This window comes from Astatotilapia calliptera, chromosome 7 (assembly GCF_964374335.1).
Source record: "Astatotilapia calliptera chromosome 7, fAstCal68.1, whole genome shotgun sequence".
NCBI classification, from domain to species: Eukaryota; Metazoa; Chordata; class Actinopteri; order Cichliformes; family Cichlidae; genus Astatotilapia; species Astatotilapia calliptera.
This window is the reverse complement of record NC_137428.1, coordinates 57502351-57527757: the sequence shown is the minus strand read 5'-3', so window position 1 is coordinate 57527757 and position 25407 is coordinate 57502351. Positions and strand designations below refer to the sequence as shown.

Sequence of the window (25407 nt, the reverse complement as noted above, 5' to 3'; positions counted from 1 at the left end):
AAAAAAAAAAAAGTTGTGGACAAACAAAATAAACATCTGAGGTGTTTAATTCCATGCAGACATGTTGAAGAAATGCGATAGCTGTTGTAAAGTAAGAGATTAGTATAGGTTAAAAACAGTCTTGAACAAGAAAGGTAGTCCCTTTACTTTTCATATGCAGTGGACACCACTTCATTGGAGCCAATTTGCTCCTATAAAAGGTAAAGAACGAACTCAACATGTAACCCCAAATTATGCAACATACCTAGTTCGCCTTTATTCTGTTTACCATGGAATGACCAGCACAGTCTGGGTGGTGAGCGATCAGTTTGATAGTATTCTACTTAGACAGGAGTCAGGACCTACAAACCAGTCCAAGCTGTGGGAGTATCTTCAGGACACATGAGATAAAATTTCCCATGTGTACTAGTGTACATCCTCTTCAGTGTCTGATATTTAGAATTTTGAATGAATGAGCAAAATATTCAGAACAAGAACATCACACAAAGCATCTGAATACTTTAGAGCTCTTTGGAGGAATTAGCGTGACTAACTGAATGCAATAGCTTTTGGTTAGTAAAGTAATGCAAAGATGCACTCTGCATTTGAAGCTTTTGAGTTTACTTGATAAAAGCTTTAAATGAACTGCTGGCACTGGATCACTATTAAACTGTGTCACTGGAGCATGAAGTCTTTGTATGGTCATGAAACCTACCTGGGTGTGTCCTGCCATCTCAATGCCAGCATCCAGGAACTCATCAAAGTCTTGGCTAAACTTCCCTGAGGCTGCAGCCAGCTGGCTGCTTCTTCCACGAGAGGAGTGGACGACCTCGCCTGCGGAGTGGTTGAGTTCAGCTGCTGTGTGGTTCAGATCAGACTGAGCCTCTTGGAATGTCTTACTGCAGGGAGGGAGCTTCAAAGACAAGACATGCACATTAGGCCACACTTTGGAATATTAAAACTGCAGGCAAAAGGAAATATTCTGTTTGGGGATAAAGGGTCGATATATAAATACTCTCATGTCATTATGCAAACATAAAAGGCAAGAAATCCCTAAGAAAAAGCTTAAGCAACACTCACGAAGTCCACTAGTAGCTTCTTGCTGGCCTCGCCTATGCTCCTGAGGGCCATGTCAACATCCTTCTGGCCTGGCAGGCAATTCACACAATTATTAAGGGAGTGCGAAACAGCTTTGGCCACCTGCAACACAGTACAACATCTGTCAATGGTCCGTCATTAGTCATTCTAAAAATGTGCTACACAACAAAGCCCCAGAGCAAAGCTATATGTGGAGAAATATCTCAAATGCAAATTGGGCTCACGGCAGTGCACAATAATCCGTGTCACTAATTTATGCTGCTGTCACAGATATATGCCAAACAATATGTTTATCCCCTGAAGGGCTGCAGGAGAATGAACAATTTTACTCCAGCAAAACCTCTCCTGAGAGAGGGAAACCAGCCGAGAAATGCATAGCAGACAGGAAAAAAAGAGCAACACTTAGTAGAGGGGACGACTCTAATGGGAAAATCTTTACAAATCAGTAGATGAGGGAGACAGGGGCCATCAGTGCTCCTCAATCAATCAGTCTATCAGATCTATCAGATCTATCTATCTATCTGCTAATAAGTGGTATGCTACCTGTGCCAGTCTCTGCTGACTCTCAGCATCACCAGGATGAACCAGGGCCTGATGTGCTTCATGGATGAGCATGGCTGAGCCCTCCATCACACACTGGGCTGAGTCCAGCATGGCAGCTGCAGCCTGAGGCTCCTTGGTGCTGGCTGCCACACCTCGAGCGGCTTGAGCTAATGTCCTCAGAGCCTGTGCTGTTTCCCTAGCAGCAACACCTGTGAAAAATGAGTGACGATTTAGCAAATACATTAATTCCAGTGTCGCATTTCAGCAGCCCTGTTTAAGCAGTACTAACTGAGAGCTATGTGTATTTCTTGTCTTTACTAAAACTGTAATGACATTGTGCAAGTCAACAAGCAGGATTTCGCAGCACCACACTGTGAAAAAAAGAAAAAAAAAATCATTATACTCAAATAACTTCATTGTTTAAATAAATCACTTAATATGATAAATAAAGCCTCACACTGGAGGTCCCCTCAGCTTATTACACATAGAACTGGGGAAAAAAAAGAAAAAGCTGCAAATTGCATCAAATTGCATTAACCAGCAGAGTGGAGCCATTTGCTGATGGAATGTTAAATCCAGTGAAAAAAAAAAGATTAATGAGTAGAGAGCAGCACCCTGGGCCACAGCATGAAGTACTGCCTCGGAGCACTCATTGTTATAAATGTTATTCTTTATCCGTCTTCATCTCAATTCCACTGAGATCCCCGTTTGAGCCAAAACTGACGGCAAAGCAGTGAAGCCATGTTGGATTCCCGGGGTTCGGTTCAAGGCGGTAATGACAGCACAAATAAAATAACATCTTTAGCTTGGTTTATCCTCAAGACTGACACTCAGCACAATTTTGAGAATTCCTTTTAAATAAAAGTCACAGGCAGTATTCCATATGTATCTAAATGGCTGCTCAAACTTCTCAGCCCCACTCGTGTATAAAATACACTACCTGTGTAATGTTCATTGCCTTGCGCAGCGCATGTCAGCAACTGGGCCATGGAAGAACCCACAGTCTTAGACGTACTTCCCAAATCCTGAGCGCATTTTTCCAGCTGTATAAGCGACAGAACACATAAATAACTCATTTGACTCATGGCTAAGATTTCTTTAGCATTTTGGTATCTCTACACAGCAGCTATCTCTAGCCTAATGAGATGGGCTAGATGAGAAACTGTAATTGTTTCTATTTACTGACCGTTTCTCCAGGAAGTGGTTTGAGTTGGCCATCAATGACAGACATCTTGGCATCCTGAAGTTCACTCTTGAGTGTCTGTACAGTTTTGAGGGCTAAGTCAATCTCCAGAGGGCCACAAGCTTCATGTGCCTTAAAAAAAAAAAAAAAAAAAGTAAAAAAAAACCCCACAGACATAGCTGTTACTTAAACACAAGCCATACGCAGCAGACAAGATGCAATCCTGCATGTACAGTGGGGCAAAAAAGTATTTAGTCAGCCACCGATTGTGCAAGTTCCCCCACTTAAAATGATGACAGAGGTCAGTAATTTGCACCAGAGGTACACTTCAACTGTGAGAGACAGAATGTGAAAAAAAAAATCCATGAATTCACATGGTAGGATTTGTAAAGAATTTATTCGTAAATTAGGGTGGAAAATAAGTATTTGGTCACCTCAAACAAGGAAAATCTCTGGCTCTCACAGACCTGTAACGTCTTCTGTAAGAAGCTTTTCTGTCCCCCACTCGTTACCTGTATGAATGGCACCTGTTTGAACTCATCATCTGTATAAAAGACACCTGTCCACAGCCTCAAACAGTCACACTCCAAACTCCGCCATGGCCAAGACCAAAGAGCTTTCGAAGGACACCAGGAAAAGTATTGTAGACCTGCACCAGACTGGGAAGAGTGAATCTACAATAGGCAAGCAGCTTGGTGTGAAAAAATCAACTGTGGGAGCAATCATCAGAAAATGGAAGACATACAAGACCACTGATAATCTCCCTCGATCTGGGGCTCCACGCAAGATCTCATCCCGTGGGGTCAAAATGATCATGAGAACGGTGAGCAAAGATCCCGGAACCACACGGGGGGACCTGGTGAATGACCTGCAGAGAGCTGGGACCAAAGTGACAAAGGTCACCATCAGTAACACACTACAACGGCAGGGAATCAAATCCCGCAGTGCCAGACGTGTTCCGCTGCTGAAGCCAGTGCATGTCCAGGCCCGTCTGAAGTTTGCCAGAGAGCACATGGATGATACAGCAGAGGATTGGGAGAATGTCATGTGGTCAGATGAAGCCAAAGTAGAACTTTTTGGTATAAACTCAACTCGTCGTGTTTGGAGGACGAAGAATACTGAGTTGCATCCCAAGAACACCATACCTACTGTGAAGCATGGGGGTGGAAACATCATGCTATGGGGCTGTTTTTCTGCCAAGGGGACAGGACGACTGATCCGTGTTAAGGACAGAATGAATGGGGCCATGTATCGTGAGATTTTGAGATCTCACGATACATGGCCTGGGCAACAAAGGAGTGGCTCCGTAAGAAGCATTTGAAAGTCCTGGAGTGGCCTAGCCAGTCTCCAGACCTCAACCCCATAGAAAATCTGTGGCGGGAGTTGAAAGTCCGTGTTGCTCGGCGACAGCCCCAAAGCATCACTGCTCTTGAGAAGATCTGCATGGAGAAATGGGCCAAAATACCAGCTACTGTGTGTGCAAACCTGGTAAAGACCTATAGTAAACGTTTGACCTCTGTTATTGCCAACAAAGGTTATGTTACAAAGTATTGAGTTGTATTTTTGTTATTGACCAAATACTTATTTTCCACCCTGATTTACGAATAAATTCTTTACAAATCCTACCATGTGGATTCATGGATTTTTTTTTCACATTCTGTCTCTCACAGTTGAAGTGTACCTCTGGTGCAAATTACTGACCTCTGTCATCATTTTAGGTGGGGGAACTTGCACAATCGGTGGCTAACTAAATACTTTTTTGCCCCACTGTAAATGTGTGATGTGAGATCACAGAATTAGACTCTAATTGGACAGTGAATCTTTTCACTGATGGCCTGCATCAGTGAAAAGAATCATGCTCACGGATACCTTCTGCGTGGCAGTCCGGAGCTCCGCCAGGCAGGTAGCTAAATTCTTGGCACACTGGCCCAGTTGCATAGCAGCAGCTTGTTCGGCCACTGTTGGAACTGCTGACTTTGCAGACGCCACCATCTTACTCCCAGGCTGAGAGACAGTAATAGAAACACACCAAGAAATGAGATTCCTTTGATAGAGGGTTACAGTCACTCACTGTGTCAAGGTGAAATACAAACCTGTAAGAAGCTCTGGCTGGCCATGATGAGGGCGAGTTGGGGGCCCAGCTCCTCAGGCTGGGCTTGGCTGCTCCTCATTCCCTGCACCAACTGGGGAATACTATCTGCTACCATCTGAAATTAAACACCACATAATGTTTGCTTCATATGCCACACCATCATGACTTACTGAGAAAGGTGCTAACAAGGCTCCCAAACAAGACACTCCCTGTGACAACATGTATTATATGTAAATACAGGCTATAACATTAGTACAAAAGAGCACATCACAAAGATTACAGGATCATACCTTGCAGCTGTGAACTAGCTGTTGGTGTGAGGCTGTATTTTTGTTGGATGCAGCTGCGTTTTGGGCAGCTGCGATGGTCTGTGTAGCAGCAGCCGCTGCCTGCTTAGCAGCGATCTGTTCAGAAGACACAAATGGAGAAAATGTAAGTAAGAGAGTGCTGCTTGGCTAAGAGGAATGTTCACTTTTGCTCTGCGCAGTATTATGCTGTCATGTTATGTACTCCAACAGAGTTATAATCAGACTAAAAGGGGTCACAACCAAAAGAAGAGGGAAATGGATGGAACTATGCTGCTCGGTCATGATTTCATGAAGTGATCAGTACTGCCTTCGCTTGGGCAGATTTCCAGAACTAAAGCTAAAAATAGCCTGGCTTACATTAATTCATAGACACAAGACAGGGTTTGAAGCAATGACGGGACTGAAAACAAAGCTGTTAAATGGGTGAGGAGATACTGATGGAAAGATATACGTAACACATGGTATCGTTATATAGAGAAAATTCACATAACCCTAAAGACAGACAGACAGACAGACAGACAGATAGATAGATCAAGTGCCCTTGTTATTCTTTTGCAATTTTAAAGAATGTGATCAGTATACAAAAGAAAATTTAATGGCTTCTTCCTTTGAACTTAACCCACTCAATCAAGTTTCATGAAATTCGGCTTGGTAGCTTTTGCATAATCTTGCAGAGAAACAGACAAACAAACCCCACCTATTACACTGCCACTTCAGCTTGTGGCTTGTCAGTGGAATACATAAAGTGATATGCTCATCATGCTGTCTGTATAAAACTGGATAAATTAAGGGGTCTTAAGGGTCATAGTGTCATCTGTTATATTTGTCACATGCACTTGGATATGCTCAACATTCTGGTCTTCCCCAGCTTACATGCTGTCTCGATAGAGGATGCTATTACCATCATTAGTGTGAACATCTGATGCAAGAAGGATGACTGAGATGCTGCATGTCTGATAGCAGGCTTATTCGAGCCCTCAGTAATGCATAGTTTATGTGCCTAGAAAACTGAACACTACACTGTGTGTTCTTGTGCAGAGAGCAGGAAGTCATTAGAGGCAAACTGATACCAAGGGCTAAATACAGATCTTTACACTTAGGTGGCTCATTCACAGCACTAATGGGGCTTATAGCACAGTGCTATAGGAAAGAGAAATAATACAAATATAATAAATTGCCCAGCAGTTGTTTCTACATGGTTATTTTCATCCTTTTTTTCAGTGTTTTCTTTCTCCTTTTATTTTTACACCATCTTTCTTTTGCAGGTATTATACAATAACAGAAAGAGATGTTTGGGTCACACCTTTGTCAGTAAGGTGAAACAAGAAGAAGATTTATGTTTTGATCAAGGTCAGACAACAGAAAAAATGATGACACATTGAGTCCTTTAACTCACCTCCAGCCTGTTGACAATTTTTTTCTTTATTGCGTTCTGAGCCGCCGCGTTAGTGGCGACACGTAGCCCTTCAGCTGCCTCTCTGAGTCTCTGTTGCTGGTCTTCATTGTCCGGGTAGGCGGCTGCCCCCTGGGGGACGCATTAACACACATTCATGTACACATGTGCAGATGTGCACACGCGGACACACACTCCCTCACACATACTGTACTGCACATACAGAATCTAACAACAGCAATCAGATCTCAGCAATAAAAGTTTAAACAACTCTGGTTATGCAAGTTGTGCAATAGATGGAAAGAGTCATTTAGATCTGTCTGCTTTTTGACAGTTTCCAAGGAAACCGTCAGTGCCAGATCCTCACTTCCTCTTTGATAATGGCAGTGACGTGGTGATTAATGTGTCACAGATCAAAAACATCTAACGAGCCATAAGCAGCGTTTCACATGCCTGCGTATTTCACACTGATAATATCCTGCTCAGCAGTGCCAGGGGCTCATTAAGAGCCACTGATGCAGCAGCCTTTTTATTTTGGATGTGAAATGATGCTAGTAGATAGTGCATACAGTAATGCCAACACTTGTTTTCTATCAAAGGGAAGATATTCAGTTCAATTCCTTTAAAACTGTTCTAGATGTAACAACAACAAAATAAAATGCACTGCATCAAGAGCTAGGTTAAATTTTGTAGAATATAATAAGGTACAATAAAGTAATGTAATAATGACTGAAAGCAGTTAGCTTGTCTGGTATTATGTTAACCACACTGCATTGTGAGGTTAAGCCTGATGCTTTCCTACCTTAGCAGCCTCCACCATCCGAGCTGTGGCATCAGCCAAGAGCTTGGCTGCAGCAAGCAATTTTTTGGAGTTGTCAACATCAACTTCTGCCTCTGCATCTGATCTCATGGCATTGACCAAGTCAGAGGTAGCTTGGGCTAAAACTCTGGCCTGACGGACCATCTCACCTGTTCACACGCAAACACCAAGTTAGTGCCCCGTATAAACATCAAAATGATCTATTACAACTGTTACAACTGAAATTCAGCTGATTTGGGCTTTTGTTCATTTACATTTTTCTTTTGTCTTTTCAGTGATGACATCTATGCTAATGAAGACAGAATTATTAGCACCTCCACAAAAATGTCATTTTTATTAGAAAGCCAGTGATTTTTAACACTCTTTTTCCAAACAGCCTAGTTTTAGTTTTGATACTTATATTACTTTAAAACAAAATGACAAAAAACAAACAAACAAAAAACTAAAGCTGGCAGGGTCAAGGGTTAGGGTCATTAGCCTGCTAAAGCTAATAGTCAATTGTGTATCATTTTGCTGGACAATAACCTGCAGTCCTTTGTTGTAGTTTTCAACAAGCCTCACACACATCTCCTAATCAACCCCAGCCCATTGTTCTTTGGCGAATGTCTGAGTCTCTGATGGTCTTCTGGCATGGACCGTGGTCTTCAATTCAACCCACAGATTTTTAATCAGATTCAAGTCAGGGCTTCGAGCAAACCAGTCAAAACCTTCTTTCAGAATCTTTGTATATCTTTCTTTCTTCGTGATTCCTTCCACCTTGACAAGATTCTCAGTTACAGATGCACTGACGCATCCCCACAGCATAATACTCCCACCACCGTGTTTCAACAGTGAAGATGATATTTTTTTTATTGTACACCACTCCCTTCTTTCTCCACACATCTCTGTGTTCAAAGAGCTCTAATTGAATCTTATCTGACCAAAAGAGATGCTTCCAGTATACATAATCATTCTCCAGGTTGTCCTTAGGATTCTTCAGTCAGGCTTGAAGGTATCTCATGTGCAGAAATTGAGTTGTTCTTGGTGTGAAACACGTCTCTCACTAGTTTGCTTTTCAGAGTCCTTGAAATCTTCCACATCCTTCCTCTGATCTGTACTTTGTGGCTTTGTTTGAATTTTTGACAATTTCTTGATGACTCTTTAACACAAACACCATAAAATAACTTGATTGTACAAGCTTCGAGCATTACAGAGTTAAAGCAAATCTTTGCACAGCAGTTGTTTGTGCTATGGCTCAATAAAAAGATCAGTTTTTCAGTGGGTTATTAATATTTCACCCTGGTCATTTTTATTTATTCTGATATGATCCACCAGTTATTGTGTGCAAACAGAATTAATTTATGCTTTCTAAATTAAAACTTTCTTGCTGTGTTAAAAAGCCACTCTGGAAATTTTGACAAAAACTTTAAATTTCGGAGACTAATAACGTAATTCTCAACTGTACATCTGTATCAGCCTTGACAGCCAGCATATTTTTTAAAAGGTTTTGGAAATATTGCCACCTATGAAAATGTAGACAAAACGCTTGTGAGGCCACTAAAAGGATTTCTAACACTTTGACTATAAGAGCGCCTCATTAATACATACAGATCTTCATTAAAGGCATAATTGATGTGATTGGATGATGACTGTTACTGGTAAGTTCGGCTCTCATTACCATCTTACATATGAGACTGTAGAGGTAAAACAATTTTTATGTAAATTTGAAAAATCATACTACTTAAACTTACACGACCAGAGCTATTACAGCTGTAAGTATTTCAGTGTTCGACAAATTAGCACAGTATATTAATTCATCCTAACAGGCAAACCTAGTGCATCAGTAAGAAATTTCTGTAGTCGTGCAGGTTCACACCATCTTCATCTTCATCTACTCTCATAGCTAGGTTTCTAGTGAGTCATCCCTGTTCCCACAAATAAAACAATCTTTTGATATATGTTGCATCTCCACACACACCTGCTACAAAGAGCTGTGTTTCCCCACTCACCCACCTCCGGCTCAAAAATAGCTCACCCAGAGAAGACTATGAAATACATTTATATGCATTACAGCCTACATGCTAATTTCTTGGGATTCAACCAACACACTCTGTTGACAATCAACTCAACAAAGAGATTAAATGAGAAAAGCGTAGCAGTGCCTCAGCATTTAAACATTTGTTCTCTCAAAAAATCCCCAGGTCATGTGTTTTCTGTTAAATTTCAAAGTCTTCCTGATGCTGATTGGGACCAGATTGAGTACTCTGTAGTGGTTTTGGATGACATGTTTCCCATAACCCCTTGAGAATCGACTGTGTTTGAAAATTCTTCGGCCTCATGGTTCAAGCCATTACGAACAGTGTCAGCTTTCAAAACACGTCGAGGACTTTTAAGATCACTTAACATACACATAAACACAAATATACCTTCAGCACCTCTGTGATAAAGTCAAAACACATTAAAACAATTCAAATAAACACAGGTATTCACTCACCAGCATCACCCATGGAAGTGAAAATGTTTTCGGTCACGTTCATAATCGTATCCGTGGCCTGGTCATAACGTCCAATAGGCTCGCCGCAGCTGGCATAGTGGCGGACGTGCTGCAGGAGGTCGCTGAGAGCCTGGCTCACCACACCAGCTGCTGCCCCAACTTGCTTCAGCAGCTCACCGTCGTCGCTGGCCGAGCGGCAAGCTTTGACGCAGGTTTCCACGGAACGGTCCACCAACTTCCCGGCCTCGACAAGCTGCTCCTGACACACTGGGGAGCTGATGGTTGGGCTCACCACCTGCACCACACACAGATGTTGGCAGAAATAGTCAAAGGAAACAAAATAGAGACATTTTGAAGACACAAACTGCATCTACAATTAATCTTACCTCATCTAACCAAATGCAACAAGTGAGGCTTTAAAATAAAACATATTGCTACATATATACGGAATACATTTCTTTAGTTGCTATTTAAAGAATTCAACAAATACAATGATGACCTGCTTCAATTGGATAAAACATTAGTATTACATATTTTTTAAATATGTCATATAAGTCCCATATATTTTTTTTTTGGATCATTTTCTGGTTAATAGTTTGTCCTTTACCTACTGGGCTGCTGAGACGAACAAGTTTTACATCAGTACCTTAGTGCAGGCGACCAGCTGTGAGGTGGACAGGGCACACTGAGTGGCAGCTGCAATCACCCGGTTCTGCAATATGGTGTCTTCGGCCACCTGGGCCACGTTCTTGGCCTTCAGGACTAACATAGCAGCTGCATTGGCCACTGCTTTTGCCAGATTCATCAGGGTGTCCTGCAACATATTAATCAATGTCCTTCACTGAAACACAGCGCAGCTGCAAACATGTGACTGATGGGATCAGGAAAGTAAATGTTTTCATATTTTTTCAATCGATATAGAGTGATTACTGCACAGCTAATGCATGTGGAACAAGTGTAGCACATAACAGAAAGAGATAAATGGTTAAGAATTTTAGGCAGCACATCTGTGCTACTATGTATAGCAAATGGAATACAAACTATGTTAATGTAACAGAAGAACACTGTCTCAAGGTCAATGAGAACAAGACCGTGGATGATTTATGAGCCCTCTTCTCCAGGCATTAACACCAAAGAGAGTGGTATAAAAGCTGCGAGAGGACATCTAAACTAAGGTGTATATGGCATGTAAATGAATTTCAGAGTAAGAGAATAAATTAGGTAGCTAGAGAAGGCTACTGAAACGGTGCTGTTAGTGGAGGTCTGGAACAATGCATTGCCACTTTACTACTAAAAGCTCTCCTTCTGACACTTTGTTTCAAATCCACATAAAGTGAGGGTCTAATAATAAAGTCTGAGGTGATTACATAAGTTTGTATTGACATTTTTAAAGAGAGTTCAGAAAATGTGTGTGCCTTCCTGTTTGGCCAGCAGTGTCATAGAAACAGTGAGGGGGTGGCGTCCAACCTGGAACTTCTCATCAGTCTCGCCCTCCCCCATGTGACGGAGCAGGTCCCCGCTGGCTTGTCCAATGCTTCCTGCTGCCGTCAGCACCGTCTGCCTGGGCTGTATGGGAATGACATCATCACATTCATTACACAGGCTTGGCTTGCTCTCACAGAGGCTCCCATGAATTATCCAAACAGAATTTAGGATCAAAAAAATCATCCCCGTAAAACCTTCTGTAATACATCTTTGCTGGGACACAGATTAAAAAAAAATGCAGTTCAAAACTGTGTGTGCCTTTGTGACTACTGCGATTACAGATAAGGATGAGGTCCAAATCACTACAATAATCAGCAGGTGCCTCACCTCTGCGGCTGCGGGCTCAACAGATCTGAGCAGATCTGACACAGCTCCTGCCAGCATCCTGGCAGCACCCATGAGCTTGTGTCCACTGCCCACCTCATCGTCCATTAATGCCGCAAGCAACTTAACACCCTTAGACATTTCCGTCAGGTTGGAGGAGATGGTGGTGATGGCGCAGCCCACTGCTGTGTAGTCAGTTTCTGTCGGCTCACCTGCAGAGGATGGATAGCCATCATTACAAGCTAATCGGGTTACATCTCTGCTGTGCATCTTAATATGTTATGCTGTTGCCACCTTAATTTTGCTAAGCCACGGAGAAGCTTGTGTTTCACATGCTGCAACAAGCACATCAGTGCCAGTGCTGTAGCTTGAACCCATTTGAAATGGAAGATGAGCACGCTGACAAAAACGCTTTGTATTAGACAGAGAAGCTAGCATACGTGCAACCAAACAGATGGCAAGGTAAGATTAAAACCAAGCAAAAGGCTGGCTGGAACCTGACTGGCATTGCGCCAAAAATCATGAGGCGCTGAAAGAGACACTGGCAGTAAACTCAGCTTCAGGACAACAAGTTCAAGATTTATGAATCATAGAAATATTTTTGAGGCAAAATTGAGACATACATTTTAGTTTTAATACCATCTCAGTAACGCCGACTTGGAAAACATATTGATTTACACCATTTGCACTATACCCAGTGCAGACTTCAGAAACCAAAGCTCATATATAGAAATTAATAAAACCAGAAAATAATAACATATGCCATCCCTTGTTTTTTCTTTTTTTAGTTATTTAGCATTTTCCCAGGCACTCACCTGCAGTGAGATTGACCACAGATGCTGTTCCAGCAGTGATGGCATCAACCTGAGAGTGGATTTCATGTTTGGATTCATCCACTTTGTTCTGAACCCAAACCCTGGATGCCTTTTGGTGGAGGAAAATGAGAGCTATTGGCATTCATCGTAGTGTGTGATTTTCAGCTCATATCAGCTTTCTTTCACAGGATTAAAGGACTAGGCTAGTACAACACCTATGGCTTTGGAAACACTCAAGCATTAAATACAGCCTCCACATTTACAGTCAGTCCTACATCCTAATTATATTTGAGATATTTGATGGACTTTGATGTGATTAGAATGCTTGATTCTTTTTAAGCCATCTTTGCTTTGCAAATCCAGAGGCTGTAATATCAGAAAGCACACAATCTCGAGTGTTAGAAAAGCACAACTCAAGGGATTGCTAGGATTGTGGGAATGTGGTAGAGTGCACCATCTATGCATGGTGCAACTGTTCTGAAATATTTTCCACAACTGAAGTAACTGGTTGTAATATGGCTCACCAAGTCATGGCCCAGTGGAGGCAGATTATCGACATGTCCCAGGTCAGCCTGGGCCTGCTGCACAGCCTGCATACTGCTGTTGATGGTCCCCATCAGGGCCTGCTGGGCTAGACTCTGACAGCAACAAACAACACAGACACAGTGTTTGCAAATGGCCTAACAAAAGGAGTCTGATTGCAAGATTGTGAAACTTTCTTGATCAGATTTCTTTAGGTCGCACATTTTTTCCTAAATGGCCCACAGGTTGGAAGCTACAGTTTCAGTTACTATCTGAATCAAAGCAAAAAAGAAAAGAAAAAACAGACCAGCATGTTTGTCAGCGCTTACTCACCAGTGGAGGCATGTGTCCTCTGTGCATTTGCCCTGTGGTGATTTGCTGCTGAGCAGAGGGCATAGTACCCATATTGAAAGTGTCAGGCCCGCCAATAGACCCAGACCGAATTATACCTGGAAGGGCTACCGAGCCGTGCTCCACACGGCCTACCCGATTGAACTGCTGCTGCAAAATTGTGGACCTTATTAAAAAATAAAAAGAAATAGAAAGCAGTAAGAAGAATTTTATAATTAATCACACCAAAACATTAACTTTATGTATTGTAAATAGACCGCATATTTGTAACATTTTTCAGTCTAATTGACCACTCAATGTACTTCATACTAGAAGCCACATTCACCCATTCACCTACATTAGGAGCACTGAGGTTTGGATCAAAACACCGACCATATGATTAGTGGCCAACCCACACTGTTTCCCAAGCCACAGCTGTTCCCTATGCACATTATATGCTTGTACATGCTGTTGTGGTCAGAAGGTTACTTACACTCATCATGGGCATGAATGTCATAGTAACTTTGGCCTTCAAATGGTTTCTTTGAAGTGTTTTTTGTGAAGAGGAAGAATTGTAGATTTCTAAGTTGGGAAGGCCTTTTGGACCCGTTTCTAAACAACTGCATATTTAAAGATCATCATTTCAAACAAATTTCTGAACGAAGAAGAAAGAAGAAACAGCCACTTCACAAGCGCATGGCACAACATAGAAGAGCCACCTCCACGGGACAAGACTCAGCAGTTCATCTGCATCTAAAGGACAAAAGTCACTCTTTCGAGGATGCCAATGTTCACATTTTGGACAGAGAGGACAGATGGTTTGAAAGAGGAGTGAAAGAAGCCATTTACGTCCACTGTGAGCGACCATCTTTGAACAGAGGCGGTGGTTTACGACACCAACTGTCTGCCATCTATAATCCAGTTTTGAGATCCTTTCCCAGACGCCTTAACGCCCACTTTATTTTCTGATCTGGTGAAATGATTTAGGTTCTAGTTCTAACATTTAGTCTTCTTAGTTTCACCTCCGAAGACCCGAACTCTTTCATGGCATGCATTTTTAATTTCTCTTTGCTATTTGGGCTGATTGGGACCTGATGATTGTGTAAAAACAAAGAATTATCTTTTTACTCCATTTTGTAAAGGGCCTGATATCCACATATGAGGACATTCGTTTATAAATTTCATTCGAACAGTGGCAGTATAATGTCCTTGTAAGTGGATATCAGAGCAAAATGTAGTATTGTGGTCCAGACAACCCAAAATGTGATGTCCGCATATTTGGACGCCAGGTCCTAGGAGGTTAATGATGTTCTTTCTGCTTGTGAGTTTTGCTATTTATATTCCTGTTCGTTAGTACTGTAAGAGTGTTACACACTCATTGTCTCATCTCTGAATAGTCAGCCTTTGTCTCTGTATTTGTTTACCTTTGGTCTTTGTCCAGTTTCATGCCAAGATCATGTTTATCTTCTCATCTGTCAGGCTTTTAATCTGATCTTCTATCACATAAATTTACGTGTACGTCTACACAAAATTTAAAAACTAAATTACTTGCATATGTAGGCATTTTAGAGTAAACTTTTCCCTTGTATTACTCAGGAGGATCTTTTTAAATAACTCTTCAAAATGATAATGTGACTGTTTCTAACTGAAATGACAAAAATGACAGAATTATAATTAAAACAATTATCACGCACCAACAACTGCTCCCACAGTACGCAGGCAACGTCAGAAGAAATACTGTACAAAAAAAAGTGTTTTCATGCCTAACTCAACAGATGCTCCTGACTCCACCAGTTAATTACGGCTTGTTTTGAGAGGCAGCAATTATGTTTTTGTACTGAGAACCACAACATGAGTCAATTGGTCCACAAGCAGCAGGAATATGATGCCCCATTCTGCCAGAGCGGTTTCACTGACAGCCATGTGGATTTCCAGTGATAACAAATTTCCAGATTCTGTGTGACAGAGCCCTAGTCCAGCTGCTTTACCTCGATTTCCATCAGTCACTGAGCTACACTGGAAAATCTGGACAGACAGAAACCAAATAGGAAAAAAATACCCGACTAAAACAGCTTCTAGCAAGCTGTTTCTTTTTTTCTTTTTTTTTTTACCGGTGTGATATCTTGACCTCCAAATGATGCAACGTTTTTTTCCAAAATAAAATTATATTCTAGTAGCTTTACCCTGAGGCAGCTTTTATAAAAATCACACAACTACCCATTTAACAAATTGTATTCTGGGGTATCGAGAAGAGCATTAATGTTATTGTCTCAGGTATAAAGTGCTGTTTTTTGTGTTTAATTCTAACATCATGTCTCTCGGGGAGTACACTGCTGGGCAGGCAGAAATGTAATTACATGCACAATTAAACAGTAAGCTTTAAATTCATGAATAACTAGACTGTGTGAAGAGAATCACAATGGTCAGCATTTTTATACACTAGATACTACTCACTTCTTAGGGGAAACTGATTCCTCCAGCATGGTGGATTCCTCATCCCCCTCAAGGCCAAAACGATCCTTACTCTGCTTCTGCAGAGCGAAGTTTAACAGACACCAGTGAATACCGTGGGCCGAATATGTGAAGAGGTGGATGTATCTCATATTGATTCAGATAGATATGTGTTTTTATTTTATTTTCAACTACTTGCCTTTTTAAGAATGATGTCAATATAACCAGCAATGAGTTGGGATATCTGCTCTCCCTCTGTAGTCTGGACAGAGTAGTAGCTTTCCTGGTACTCTCCAAAATCCTTCGTAATGCAAGGAAGAGTCCAAAGATTCAGGGCAAGACAAGTTAGTCATTTGAAATTATTTTATAGTAACATCTACCCAAGACTGCAGAAATACTCTATTCGTGATAAAACCCTTACTATCTGTGCATAGATTAAAAAAACAAAACAAAAAACCCTTACTGGGGCTGAATAAACATGGCAGTACCTTCCTCATTTCTGCTCTTAATGAAAAAAAAAAGTGACATGCTTCCACGGAGCATCCGATTTCTCCAAAGAGCTGATTAAAAATGAGATGTAGTGAATCTGAAAACTGCTCACTTCAAAGCGTTCCACAGAAACACGTGGGCGAGTATTCTTAGTTTAAATCAATGTTGGCAAATATACCTCAGAGTACTTTGCATAATCTATTAATCTTTAAATGGAGTAGACCCTTTCCAGTACAGAAAGAAAACAGCCAACAGCTGGTAAAGAAAATTGAAAAAGGTTTCAGATAAATAAAACATTCAAACACAGTCTCCCCCCGGGTATCTATTGTTAAGTCAGAAGAAATAGCCGGCTAGCAATGCCAAAAACCATTCAATATTGCAGTCTGAGGTCTCTACAATTTTTAGGATTCTGTTTGTATTGGAAAGTGAAGAAAAATGGGGGAAAGAGCAAAGAGCTGTATGTATCACACTCTGCATACAAATAATGCATAGGACTAGAAGTGTATATAACAGCACACTCTAAGTGGAGCTGAGGACACAGTACCAAGGTGAAACTCTTAGGGGAGGCTGCCCATCTCTTGACTGTTGTCAGTGGCCATTCCTGCACCACGTCCTTCGTCTTCTCATCCACCCGCATCACTGACTCTTTGGTTATCCCCAACAGCCGCGGGACCAGCTTATTTTTACCCTTCATCTTTTCCTGTCAAGTAAGAAAACATCAGACGACATTTATGTCAGTGCTTAAACACCTACACAGATGATTCATTCAAGGCGCAAATGCAAGATCATTGTTCCATTCTCCCGATGCTGCCGTAATACACATGGCTGTGTCTGTGGCTTGAAGCCCCACTTGGAGGAGGAGAAGGGCAGCTGCGAAGTGACCCAGCAGAGTTCAGTCTTGTTTAACTGCTGCTTTATTGAGCAGGGTCTCCACAGACTGTCAGCACAGCAACATGCTATTCCACCAGCTCTCTGTCTGACCAGCTCCACTGCCCCACCACTATCTGCCCACTGAAAATCTATTACAGCTCACTTGAGACGCCAAGCCTACACTTGGCTCCCCTCCAAGGGGAATAGGAAGGACAAAACAAAAATTAGCAGTGAGCAGAGACGGGGAGTGCAGACTGCTCATGTTTAATGTGTCCAATCCTTTTGTTGTTTTTATCACAGGGTCAAAATGAAAAGCCCTGAGAACCACACAAAGGCCAATAAGTAGAAGAGCTTTTCAAGCTCACTGCTCTTAAACACAAGGACAGATAACATTATCCCAGTGATCATGATATCTTTGTGCAAAGGTTTATTAAAAACTTCCATTGTTTTAGGGTACGCCACCTCAATGTTATAATTACCAAGGCCGCATTCAAGCAGGAAGTGTGGTATTCTAATCTCAAGTGGAAAGTATAATATCATTTCAAACTGCTTAACCTTGGTTATCGGTTAGGGAAAATATGCTTCTTACTTTTCCCCCACGTGACACACACACATACTTACAGTAAAACAAAGCTTTTCGCCCTAAAACCTGCAGTGATTAGACACTCATAGGTGAGAAATGGAAGGTTACATTAAATGCTCCAACAAAGCCAGGCCTATGCTTTTGCCCTTGCAAGCGTCAAGAGCAGAGTGCAGCTGGAGTGAATTATTTAAGAGTCTTGAAACCTCCATCACTACATCTCCTCATCGAGCACAGACAGCGCTCGCACACATAGATGCACATGCACTCTTCCATGCACACAAAGATAATTTGAACCCTGCAGTGTACTTTAACTATGGGGCCAAACATTCCATTTATCGTCCATTAAGACCCCAGCAGACAACTGCACATTCACTCTTTTCCCTCTTTCCTGCAAGTCCGTAGCCAAATGGGCCGCTGTCAGAGAGCTTTAATAATACCTGCTGCAACTTTATCCCATTCACATGCTGCACTTCCATTCCACTTTTGTGTTTGCCAAAGCAGAACAGAGCAGAATTGCTATTGTCACAAGTATTTCACAGCGCTGAACTCCAAGCGCACACGCTTCCACTCCGATTCTGACTCTGATTTGTTGTGATAATGGGGCTTTTTGGTGTTTTCAGCAAGCTCTCATTCCTGTGTGACAACACTCTGCATATTGGGGCAGCTTTCTGGTCGTAGCTGCCACTCTTTAGAACAAAAGCATTGCATGCCTGTATCATTAAATTAACATTTGTTTTAGGTTTTAGTTTCATATCGCTGGACTGCATTTTTTAATAGCACATTTAGTAACAACGGGGAAAGAAACAAATACACCAGTTTAGCCAGATTATTTAAAGCTTTACTTAAATAAGTTAAATCTAAAAGGTATAACAATCCCTCATCAACTGTAACTTATGAAAGACCCAATTACAATTAACCTTATTTTGTGAGAAGGTGAGGATATTTTTATTTTAATTGTATAAAAATGTATTTTTTGGGGGGGAAAAAAGCCTGCTAACGCTTACCTTCACGAGAAAGAAGGACACTCCATATGTCTGGAGGGACCTAGCAAGCTTCACATACTTTACTTTTCCTTCTATCTCAGACATCTCTCCACAGTTTTTATGTTCCTGGAAAACAACAGTTACATTTCCAACTTAAACCTATCAGTACATATGTAAATATGCTTGAAATGTCATGTACTGGCTGTTATGAAAGTATTTTACACCTCAACAGAGAACACACAAAACACTTTTTGCATGCTGCATTTGAGAAGTGTAATGTACATACTTGGAATATTTTCTTCTCGGCCCCTCTCTGCTTGATATACTCTTTAGGTAGGAACTCCTTCAGGCTACGGAGACAAATGACATTTTAACTGGTTTCAGCTACAGGCATTTCCTTTTTCTAACATACCTCTAATTATGAGGTCATTTTTGCCTTACTGCCTACATATCAGGAAACAGTTGTAACAGCTGACATCACCCCTGAGCTTTCCATGGGAGGAAATCCCTGAAGTAACAACCATTACTGATGGAAGGGAATAGCTACCATACAGCTGAAATAAGCCTGTGTATAAAAGTACAGCATGTGCTAAACAAGTATTCTGAATCTTCGTATCAAGGCATCTTCTTCATAATAAAAACTTACTCCAGGAATCCAGGCTTGTGCTTGTGCTCCACGTGGGGTCCGAACTGGATCTGAGCCTGGATCCCCGCAAACTCACATGCTTTATCAAAGGAGACAGGGTGGGATCCATTCAATATATCATCTCTAGCCTGGAGGAGACATGAAAAGAGGTATGGGTGGATAAGTGTAAGGCAGTAACACACATCCAGGAAATAGACCACGAAGACACGGGAATGCTCCACAATTCACCCAAACAGAGCTCTCCAATGAACAATTCATTGTGCGCTTTGCGTGCACTGTAGCATCAAGAATGAAGTCTTCTAAGTGACTAAGTGCATTTCTAGAGAATATACATCATATCTCAGACTAAGGCACACAGGGGAGCCAAATAAAATTTGTTTGTGACAATGAAAGCAATTCTGGCGGCTTTCAAATGTAACAGTTTCGAGTATTTGTCATCACACTCAGTTATGTGTTATTAAAAAGGAAAGGATATCGCAAAAATGCACCAGTTTTTCACAGTACCCGTCTGCATCACAGAATGGTCCTCAGTATGGTGTTAAGCAATCTAATGAAGGATTTTTTTTTAACCCTTATGTCTGTTTGGTGCTACTGAGATGTCATTTATGATTCAATACATTTTCAGGCTCTTTATAATATGTATACCTTTTAGGGTGACACAGAAGCAGAAGCCTTTCTGTATAATGCTTGTACCTGTGTGCTCCAGGGGGCAGTCAGCTTTGCCCCCTGCTCTCTCTCTTTCGAGTTCACTGTAGCAAATTTAATCGCCGCAAAGCTGAGAGGCCTTGCTGGTGATAGAGGCTCCATCCATGCTCTTAGCATTAGCATATCAGTACACAGCGTGGACTTGATACATTCTTACATCCCATTACATCAATGAAACACTAAGCAGCAGCTCACTGCTGTAATGAGAACAACAATCTCCTCTACTCACAATCAAGTCTTTTCCCAAGTGCAATTCACTGTGGAGTACATAAGCTCTTGCTGGACACAGAAGACACTCTAAAATTAGCCCTCACACATGCCATTCACTCCGCTACACACTGTTCACTGTACACCGAGTTTTCCTTCGACCAGTTGGTTCACAAGTATTTAGAAAAAATATTTAGGTGGCAATTGCACCAGACGATCATGGAGAGGTATTACAATGTGTAAAACATAGTTCATCCATCCATCCATGTGTGTGTGTGTACTGGTATTTATTAAGTAAATAACAAATTCATGTTTTTATACCTAATTTTGAGTGGGTATGTACACTGGAGTTGTCTGATAAGTCAGAAATTAATCAAGCGTAACATTAAACAACTAAAAGAAGTAATTAATTAGAAAATAATAAGATGCTTTACAGTTTTTTCTGCTATTTTGTAAAACGGTAAATTTGAAAATTCATTCATAACAACCATAATTATATTTTAGCATTAAAAATATACATTTCATTAGACGTTGCGCATTCTGGTTGATTAATCGTTAAAGAAACATAAAAAATAATCTTGCTAATTATTTTTTGCTGTTAATTTAGAACAGCTGTGGCATGCACATGGTATTTCATTTATGTTTTTATTTAATTTTTCTTTAAACAAAATCTGATTTAGAAAAACTTAATGGGGTTTCATATCAGTGGATACTAAACCCTTACTTAAATGAAAGTGAAGGTTGACTGCAAATCCAAAGTATGCTCTTCACTGTTCCTCAACGCAATGAGATAAGGGAGTCAATATTCAGCAGAGTAAATGTAACAGCTGTCACTCAGCCAGAAACCAAAGTGGGTTCATCCTCAATTGCTGTTTTGGCTCAGAAATGATGGCTCGACTCTCAAATAATCATCAATCAGAATATTACTGTTGGATAATATAACTTGTATAGTGAGGTAAATATCTGGTGTCACTGTATTCAATGTAAATACAGCATGCTGTTTAGCCTGTAGTCGTTTCATTGTGTACGTGCATTACTGGAAATTGACAGGCACACAGCTGCATGTGAGCTAGTGATGGCGAATTATGAATGAAGCTGATTTTTATGCATTTCATTACTAGTTTTATACTTTCTGTAAGAGCTGACCATTGATAAAGAATTAATTGACAGTGGCTGATTTCAGATTAATGGTCACATTAGGCACAGAACCAGTCGGATAAATATTATACCATATTTGTAAAAAGGCAACAGAGTGAAGACAGACCCCGAATTTCTCGAAGCAGATATGGTAAGTGATACAAGAACTGGTTTTAGTGAAGCACAAGACATCAGAAGCTGTGACACATACAGCCTGAGGCAACAACGCTGAGGTCAACTGTTCCACTCTGGCCAAGCAGAGCAGACAGCACACATAGCCCCAAAAATAAATGATGGCAAAGGTATATAGTCAAATAGCAGTGCTTGACTGAAATATTAAAACCAGTTAAAAATAATGGATTCCTTTTTCCTCTTCTCTTTCTATATGTATTGTGCGGTAAAGGTTGAATTGACCCCTAAAATATCAGCATTATAACTGTGTTACATCCTGTAGAATATCAAGTCCTGAAGACAAATTCTTAACCTGACCCTGTGCTGAAATATGCCAACTTTTGACACATGTAATACATCTGATTAAGTGATCAAGGGTTAAATGTAAAAGCAAAACTCAGTGGGTGATACTATTGCTATGGAGATTTATGCTGGTTTTAGGATAAATACAAAGGGAGCGGTCAAGTGGTAAAGAAGATTACTCTTTTACTGGCAGAGCTTTCATTAATGTTTGTGTGAGAGTGCGTGTGCGCGCGCGTGTGTGTGTGGGCATAATAGGGTGTTTGAGTTTGAAATCATGTAAGCTTAAAATCATGAATACATATATGAGATCACTGCAAATATGCAGGAGGGTCCTGTCAAATAGTGACCAGCAATGATGTCATGAACTACATGAACAGTTACACAATAATAGTACAGAGTTTCTAAGAATTGCTGGAATTATGAATGACAGAGGGCGAAGAGGAACATTTGTAGGCTAAAAAAAATTCAAAAAGGAACACTGAGAAAGAGCAAGAGCAGCCTGTGGTATGATCCACTCTTCTGGCTGTGTTCGGTCTTTTTAACACAATGACAAATTAGAGCTCCTGCCTTGTGCCGAGCCAAGTGCGTGCGCGCGTCTGTGTGTGTGTGTGTGTGTGTGTGTGTGTGTGTGTGTGTGTGTGTGTGTGTGTGTGTGTGTGTGAGAGAGAGAGAACGCGGGAAAGATCGATGGGGGAGGGCAAGGGCAGGGGGCGGAGTTGTTATTGTGAAAGGAAATATGAGCCTGTGTTGAGAGGAGAGCATGATACACACAGTGTTGTAATGTGTGCCAGGGTAACAGGGTGGGGATGTATGCGACTGTCAGAATGTGTAAGCGATGGAAAGGGAGTGGAGACAGAGAAACTGCAAAATAAGGAAATGGAGGGTACAAAAAAATAGAGGCAACAACAGGAACAGACAGATAGAAGGGAGGAGAGCATCTGTAGCAGACAGAGAGGGTGGATGGCAGGATGTCAATTCTGAACATATTCAAGAACTTCCAAGGAAGGAGGAACTGAAAAGACGGGAGAGTCAAATATAAATAACTATATATGTATAGATACATTTCAGCTGCGATATACATCTCTGCTGCTTTCAGAGATTATGCATTTTTGTGAGGGGGAGCATCCAATGCATTAACACTACTCTCGAGCTCTCCCTCAATCTCAGAGGGTACATCTGTACAGTATGTGTGTTTGTCTGGGCACTCCACACCCTGCTGTTCATCTCCAGATGTCAGTGGGGGGATTTCCTCCCTACTGGCTAGTGATGTGTTTCTGGAGTACATGTCTGTATATAGAAAAACATGTTTATTTGTTATTTGTTTACAATTAAAAGGTGATTTAAAGCTGCAATAATCAATATTTCATAGAAATAGTGGATTTTTAATAAAAGCCTTGTTTGTAGTGACAAACCCTGACAGGCTCTGTAGTTCCATTCAGCTTAATGGAGCATTTTAGCTTCTTTTAATTCCCTGTTTTGTTTTATACTGTGTGCGAATACTCTGCTTTTGATTTACGCTCGCTGCTCTCATCAGTGAAAGCATTTAGCATCAGCGTACATGCATGCTGATACCAGAGCCATTCCCCGAGCTGCTTCACGTCCTATTAATTCCATTGTACGGAAATTGGCGGCATTTTGTCCAGAGGCTTGCAGCGCAGTCCCTCAGTAAACAGGAGTGAAGGGAGTTAAATAAATAATAATTTCTTTGTGCAAAAAGGGCTACAGTTTATTTCATATTTAGCAAATGTACACCTAATCTTTAGAATTAAAATAAACCAAACAATGCTAATCTCATTTTGTTTGTTTTGGTCTGACAGGAAAACCGAAATTTGCACATAAAACCTTATCATTCTTGTAACGGATGAACGGTTGCTTAAGGAATTAACACATGACTTCTGTCGACAACACATGATGTGTAATGTACTTGCATTTAGGCGAAAGTGCTAGCCACTGCACTCCAGTGGTATGCAAATGTTAGGTGTATAATTATGTAGCATGTACAACATGCTGTTGCTTGTCTAATGTGTGAAACCTAAATGGCTCATCCCATAAAGTGGTTTGTAGTGTCCCTGATAGAAAAAGAAAGGTATTTTATTAGTTTAAAATACTGTAAAAAATCTCAAACTTGAGCTATACTGCCTTAATCACATCTCTCCAGTTTTTTAATCCCATGAATGTTACATTTCATAGGGGGCACTACAGTGCTGCAGTGGTTAGCACTGTGTTCTCAAGAAGGTCTTGGGTTTGAATATACAGTGGCTTGCAAAAGAATTCGGCCCCCTTGAACTTTTCCACATTTTGTCACATTACAGCCACAAACATGAATCAATTTTATTGGAATTCCACGTGAAAGACCAACACAAAGTGGTGTACACGTGAGAAGTGGGAAAAAAAAAATCAGACATGATTCCAAACATTTTTTACAAATAAATAACTGCAAAGTGGGTATTCAGCCCCCTTTGGTCTGAGTGCAGTCAGTTGCCCATAGACATTGCCTGATGAGTGCTAATGACTAAATAGAGTGCACCTGTGTGTAATCTAATGTCAGTACAAATACAGCTGCCCTGTGACGGCCTCAGAGGTTGTCTAAGAGAATATTGGGAGCAACAACACCATGAAGTCCAAAGAACACATCAGACAGGTCAGGGATAAAGTTATTGAGAAATTTAAAGCAGGCTTAGGCTACAAAAAGATTTCCCAAGCCTTGAACATCCCACGGAGCACTGTTCAAGCGATCATTCAGAAATGGAGGGAGTATGGCACAACTGTAAACCTACCAAGACAAGGCCGTCCACCTGGACGAGCTGCAGAGATCTACAGCTCAAGTGGGGGAATCTGTCCATAGGACAACTATTAGTCGTGCACTGCACAAAGTTGGCCTTTATGGAAGAGTGGCAAGAAGAAAGCCATTGTTAACAGAAAACCATAAGAAGTCTCGTTTGCAGTTTGCCACAAGCCATGTGGGGGACACAGCAAACATGTGGAAGAAGGTGCTCTGGTCAGATGAGACCAAAATGGAACTTTTTGGCCAAAATGCAAAACGCTATGTGTGGCGGAAAACTAACACTGCACATCACTCTGAGCACACCATCCCCACTGTCAAATATAGTGGTGGCGGCATCATGCTCTGGGGGTGCTTCTCTTCAACAGGGACAGGGAAGCTGGTCAGAGTTGATGGGAAGATGGATGGAGCCAAATACAGGGCAATCTTGGAAGAAAACCTCTTGGAGTCTGCAAAAAACTTGAGACTGGGGCGGAGGTTCACCTTCCGGCAGGACAACGACCCTAAACATAAAGCCAGGGCAACAATGAAATGGTTTAAGTCAAAACATATCCATGAGTTAAAATGGCCCAGTCAAAGTCCAGATCTAAATCCAATCGAGAATCTGTGGCAAGATCTGAAAACGCTGTCCATCTAATCTGACTGAGCTGGAGCTGTTTTGCAAAGAAGCAAGGATTTCAGTCTCTACATGTGCAAAGCTGGTAGAGACATACCC

General features: G+C 41.2%; 1 protein-coding gene across 4 annotated transcripts in view; it reads right to left on the bottom strand.

The window, feature by feature from the left end:
* tln2b (talin 2b) overlaps positions 1-25407 on the bottom strand; it is a 93422-nt gene that overhangs the window by 23907 nt on the left and 44108 nt on the right. For all 4 annotated transcript variants that reach the window (XM_026175918.2, XM_080303932.1, XM_026175921.2 and 1 more), the window contains exons 7-29: positions 19388-19515; positions 19028-19091; positions 18763-18867; positions 16850-17005; positions 16016-16117; positions 15820-15896; positions 13369-13552; positions 13038-13151; positions 12514-12622; positions 11702-11910; positions 11357-11455; positions 10536-10703; positions 9890-10184; positions 7399-7565; positions 6600-6728; positions 5186-5299; positions 4897-5010; positions 4673-4807; positions 2807-2935; positions 2561-2663; positions 1621-1829; positions 1060-1179; positions 695-892 (exon numbers count right to left, since the gene is read on the bottom strand). In XM_026175918.2, coding sequence (XP_026031703.2) covers positions 695-892; positions 1060-1179; positions 1621-1829; positions 2561-2663; positions 2807-2935; positions 4673-4807; positions 4897-5010; positions 5186-5299; positions 6600-6728; positions 7399-7565; positions 9890-10184; positions 10536-10703; positions 11357-11455; positions 11702-11910; positions 12514-12622; positions 13038-13151; positions 13369-13552; positions 15820-15896; positions 16016-16117; positions 16850-17005; positions 18763-18867; positions 19028-19091; positions 19388-19515 — 3228 coding nt within the window. The remainder of the gene's footprint in view (positions 1-694; positions 893-1059; positions 1180-1620; positions 1830-2560; positions 2664-2806; positions 2936-4672; positions 4808-4896; positions 5011-5185; positions 5300-6599; positions 6729-7398; positions 7566-9889; positions 10185-10535; positions 10704-11356; positions 11456-11701; positions 11911-12513; positions 12623-13037; positions 13152-13368; positions 13553-15819; positions 15897-16015; positions 16118-16849; positions 17006-18762; positions 18868-19027; positions 19092-19387; positions 19516-25407) is intronic.